At 36.0% G+C, this 4,996-nt stretch overlaps 1 protein-coding gene across 1 annotated transcript in view; it reads right to left on the bottom strand.

Moving 5' to 3' along the window:
- Positions 1–3,376: 3,376 nt before the first annotated feature.
- Positions 3,377–4,996, bottom strand: part of TMPRSS15 (transmembrane serine protease 15) — a 51,427-nt gene continuing 49,807 nt past the window's right edge. The window contains exon 27 of the mRNA XM_053969833.1: positions 3,377–3,532. Within this exon, the coding sequence (XP_053825808.1) occupies positions 3,377–3,532 (156 nt within the window). The remainder of the gene's footprint in view (positions 3,533–4,996) is intronic.

Raw genomic sequence — 4,996 nt, 5'->3', positions numbered from 1 at the left:
ACAAAATGTTTGTTTACTATTTATTTGCACACTTAACACAGTTTTTGAACCTCGGGAACAAATACTATTTTATTAAATAATGACATGGTTGCTGACAGAAACAGCCACCACATTGTGGCATCAACCTGATGTAGCAAAATTCAAGGATTCATCAAATACTTTGCTGCCATAGAATGAATTCATTTTGCCAGGGAATGACTATAACTTTTTGTCATATTGGCTCAAGGTCAACATAAATAACTTGAAAAGTGATACCTCATTAATGGTATGCCCTTTAAAGGCAGCTATTAGTTGTTACTTCAGTAAAATATTTTTCTGCTGGAAAAAAAAAATCACAGTGGGCAAGAGATTAAAATTAAAATTACTGTTTCAGTAAGTCTACATAAAAAAAGACATTAAAAGTCATTTAAATATAGCTAATAGTTTGTTAGGAATAATGTTGGACCAAAGAGAAGACAAAGGCTTTTTCTTGGAAGTGGCACTCATAGATTGATTCCAACATTACTCAGACTATTATCTAGAAACACATTAATTGTATTAATTGATGGATAGATTTAGAGGTAACTGTGATACATTTAAAGATGTCTTTTGGAGTTATGATTAACATCATTAATGTCCATTCTCTTTGGTAGCTTAAGAGCTTTCTGTGCCTTAAGAATGGTTGTGCCAGTCATTAGGAGCAGTCTGGGGTGGTGGCAGTAGCCCTCTGGTTGATTTATTGGTGACAATCTGGTGTCAGAGCAAAAGTTAAGGGATTTTACTGCTGTTGCAGCAAAGGTCAAAAGCCTGAGTGAGAAATTTGCAGTGAGAAATTACTATGATCCTACATGATCACCAAGACCAGAATTGGTTTACTACTGATGTAAATATTGATTTAACTCAGCTGAGGGGAAGGGAGACATCTTTCTTGAGAAGAGTTGTGGTAAAAAGACCTTAGTTCGTTTTTATGGTCTTGAAGGATTCACTCCCTTTACCTTAAGGATTACTATTTCTTCATGCTTCATACTTCCAAAGAACATGTAAAGTTGTCACTATCAATATCGTGGTCAATGGCAGCAGAAGTGATATTGAAGCAGCAGTTAGGAGAACCAAAATACCTTCAGGAGTCTTTTTTACAGAGTGAAAGTGATGGCTGGGCAGGCATTGGTACAGACCTATCTCAAACTATGCCCTCTGAAGGCAGATGGGGAAGTGGCATCCAGAGCTTCTGTTGTAGTGTGCTCATATTTTATGTAGAAATAAGAAGTATTGGCTATTAGGACAAAATAATTATGTATTTATCACCATATCCATCCTCTGTTTCAAAGCATCTTAGAACTGACTCAATTGCAAATAATCTGTTCTGCCCGAGTGTTTTGACAAAGTGTTGACTGGTTTCTCCACAGGTTAATTTGCAGGCAACTGAAGCAGTGGATGTTGACCACAGGCTAGAATATGATTGACTAAGGTTAGGTTAGTTTTATCTAGACATAATTAGTTGAAATAAAATGGATTTTTAAATTAAAATAGTTTATATGATATATCGTTTTATGCCAGGGTTGATAATAGAACTTTTTCAGTCTGATGAGGTAGTTTATCAATGTATATCTCAAAATACATTTATGCTTCACATTTTGGGAAGCAAGAAAATATACACAGATAAAAGTATCTTACTGTATTCTTGGGAAGTACATTTTCTAGTGACTGGATCTACTTTCACTTGGCTTTTGTATTTCATTAACAGACTGAAACACAATGTACAATAGTGATATATGGTAAAAAATGCAAAAATCAGGTCACATTTTACTTAAGCATTTTAATGTAATTGCTTAATCCAAATAAATTTATACTTGTAGCAAAATGCTCTACTTTTTAGAGTAATAGGAGAAACAATGGTTCACTATGAAAGATGAAATTTGCACCTCTAATATTTTAATGTTAAAAAATTGTGTCTTTCATATGAGAGACTGTGTCTAAAACACCTTCTTACCTTCTCTCTGTCATAATTACGTTTATCTGTGTTCTTTGTGATCACAGATGTCTTGATAAAGCTGCAGATTTTTGGTCTGGACCTAGTTCTCTAATTCTTACAAAGACCTGAAAGCAATTTGGGACTTGTTTTTTCTTATCAGTGACTGCCAACCTCTGTTTGCAAGCACTTCATACCTGTGTTTAGGGTTGTAAGAAACAAATCCAGAAGCTTACGACACCTATGTGTAGATAAACTTATACAGTAAGTGAGAATGCATTTTGTAGTTTTGGTACAGTGAACACATTAAAATCCTACACTGGTCTGAAAACAGAAATAAAGAAGTGCATCATATTACACTAAAACACCGTAACATCTAAGACATTTGAACAAGTAAGTAATTATATTTTAATAGAAACCTATTTATAAAAGAGCTCAAGAAGATAAACCCCTTATTTAAGTTTTCATATTCTTTCCCCTTTAGAATGCTGTAATGGGATACCCTGCTGGTTTTTTTTTACAGAGCACAAAATATGTATTAAAAATCACCAGTACAGAAAAAGCATATAATATAGAAACACTATTATTCATGAGGGAGAAGTGGTACTCATTATTGTCAAATGTTTTTAAAAACATCACTTTTTATGAGAAGAAGTTGCAGTATTGTGAGTCTGTGGCTGGGTGTGGAAAAGCCCATCTCTATAATTGCTTGAATAATTGCCAAACACTTGCCTAGAAAGAAAACTAAAAAGCTCTATTCAATTCTTTTTTAACTCTATTAATTCCAAACACTACACAAGAGAGAACGTTTGGCTGACATTCAGTTTATTCATTAGAAAGCAGCATGATCCATGGTCAGCCTTTCTGCACAATCCATAAACCTCACTCCAGAGACTTTTGTATAGGCAAGGCAGAGGAACTCCCATGAGTCTAGTTTAAAGCACCTTCATTTTGATATGCAGAGAGATTGCTGGCAAGAGTTGACTATGCATTAATATGAAATTGCACATTGAAAAACACAATGTAAAAATATGAACCAGATAATATTTCACCTGATATTAACAATTTTGATTATTTTCCACTACAGCATTTACAGTTTGCAAACAATTTTTTACTGCCTGTGCTTTGTAAAGCCCCCCACTGTGCTGATGTTCAAAGAATCTGTTTTCCTAAAATCTTATATAAAACAAAAAGTAAAATGACAAAACTATTTGTTAACAAAACCACAGCATCTCTTTTGAAATATTCTGCTCACTTGGAAATGGTCTTATTAACATTGGTAGCAGAAGTTACCAATGTTTTCCTCACCAAGATTTCCATATTTATTCAGTTTCTCTGTGAGATTGAAATGGCAGCCTAGTTTACATCGTTATGCAATGTCTTACTTTCAACATCTAAATTCCATTGCTATAATTAAAAAATATCAAGTTAGTAGATGATGTTTTTGATCCAGTCCACAAACATGGTGACTCGAACATACACTCCTGGTCGTTGGGGAAGTGCACACCCTTCTCCAAATGATGTTACACCAACCAAAAACCACTTGTCCCCATCTTCAAATGTCAGAGGGCCACCTGAATCCCCCTGCAATAACAAATTCAAGAATTTAAGGTGAACAGTGTCAACTCTCAGGCAGAGCCTCTTTATGATGTTTGTTCATTTTGTTCCTTAATCATGGGTGCTCTACTCTACCCCTGTATGTCCTGAGCACCAGGAAGGGAGATCAATATGAATATTTCCATGTGAAAAAATAATTCAAATTATTAATTTTTTTTTCTTTATTTTTTTAAGTGATATGAGCTTAAGCTGTCATCAGTCTTCCAATACAGGACTGGACTTCAAGAGATTTTTTTTATCTTATTTCTTTTATGTTCAGCCCTTCATATTTCACAAAGCCTGGGTAAATGTGGAGGATTTTTTTCAGTTGAATATATTCAGCCAAAACACAGTTCTATTTTCAGTCACCCCAGAGTTTCCACAGTTTTAAATTTAGAGAACAAAATAACAAGATTGCCAGAAGAGAAGGTGTCCTTTTCTCTCACCTCCTTTTCAATAGTTTAGCAGATGTAGCATTGTAATAGAGACTGAATTTGATTTTGCTTGAGTGGGGATGAGTCAGCCATGGGTGTCTTGTTTTGATGAGAAAGAAAACAATTACTATTTTTCATTGTCTATCAAGTTAGTTGAACCAGTATTAATTGTGTCTTCTCCAGCCCCTGTGAATGAATCTTTACCAGAGAATTCTGCAAGGGCTCAGCCATTAAAATACTTCTGCCCATATCCTAGGGCGTCCCAGAATGTTAAAGGCTGTGGCAGCAGCCTAGAGGGGGATGTGCTATCAGGAATCAGTTGTTCCTCTTTGCTCATGGCTGACTGGTCATTGATCACAGTGCTGGTCACTTGTGCTCTGTATCAGCCTATGGTGCTACACTGAATTGGCTTTTGTTTTGTTTTGGGTTTCTTTTTTTTTTTGTTGTTTTGGTTTTGTTTTTGTTCAGTATAAGGTTCAGAAAGAAAAAGGAAAAGGGAAAAACCATGAAGGGAAAGGACATTAGGCTTGAATAGAGTCCTTGTTCTAGGCTAAACTGGGCAAAGTCAGGGCACATGGTGAAGGCTTAGGCTGGTAGGGCAAGGCAATAGGAGTTAGATGAGAGTGCTCCTCATCAGGCTTGAGGGAAGCCAGCCAGGCTCCATGCCACAGACTCCATATTGCTGGGAGAAAAATCATGTGGCAGCCACCTCTGAGTACATCATCAAAGAGAAGCAGCGAGTTTTAAAGAGAGCTGCAATGGATAAAAACTAAACCCAGAGGAGCATATATCAGTGCAGAAAGGCAGCCTCTTTGAAATACTGTGGTGCCTGCTTAGGAAAGGTCTCCAGAGTCTACAGATGCTGGGGAAAAACAGTTTTGCTCTCTCTCTTTCCCATAATGAAGGATTTCTGAGACTTTAGTCTATTTTGTATTTATTTCTCTGTTCTCTGCATTTCTCTAAGCATGTGCCTCTCTCCTTCATGGAATTACTCAGCAGGAATTATTCAAAGCCTAGT

Source organism: Vidua macroura, chromosome 2, assembly GCF_024509145.1.
Source record: "Vidua macroura isolate BioBank_ID:100142 chromosome 2, ASM2450914v1, whole genome shotgun sequence".
NCBI classification, from domain to species: domain Eukaryota; kingdom Metazoa; phylum Chordata; class Aves; order Passeriformes; family Viduidae; genus Vidua; species Vidua macroura.
Note: the sequence above shows the minus strand (reverse complement) of the source record. Positions and strands in the feature narration are given on the sequence as shown.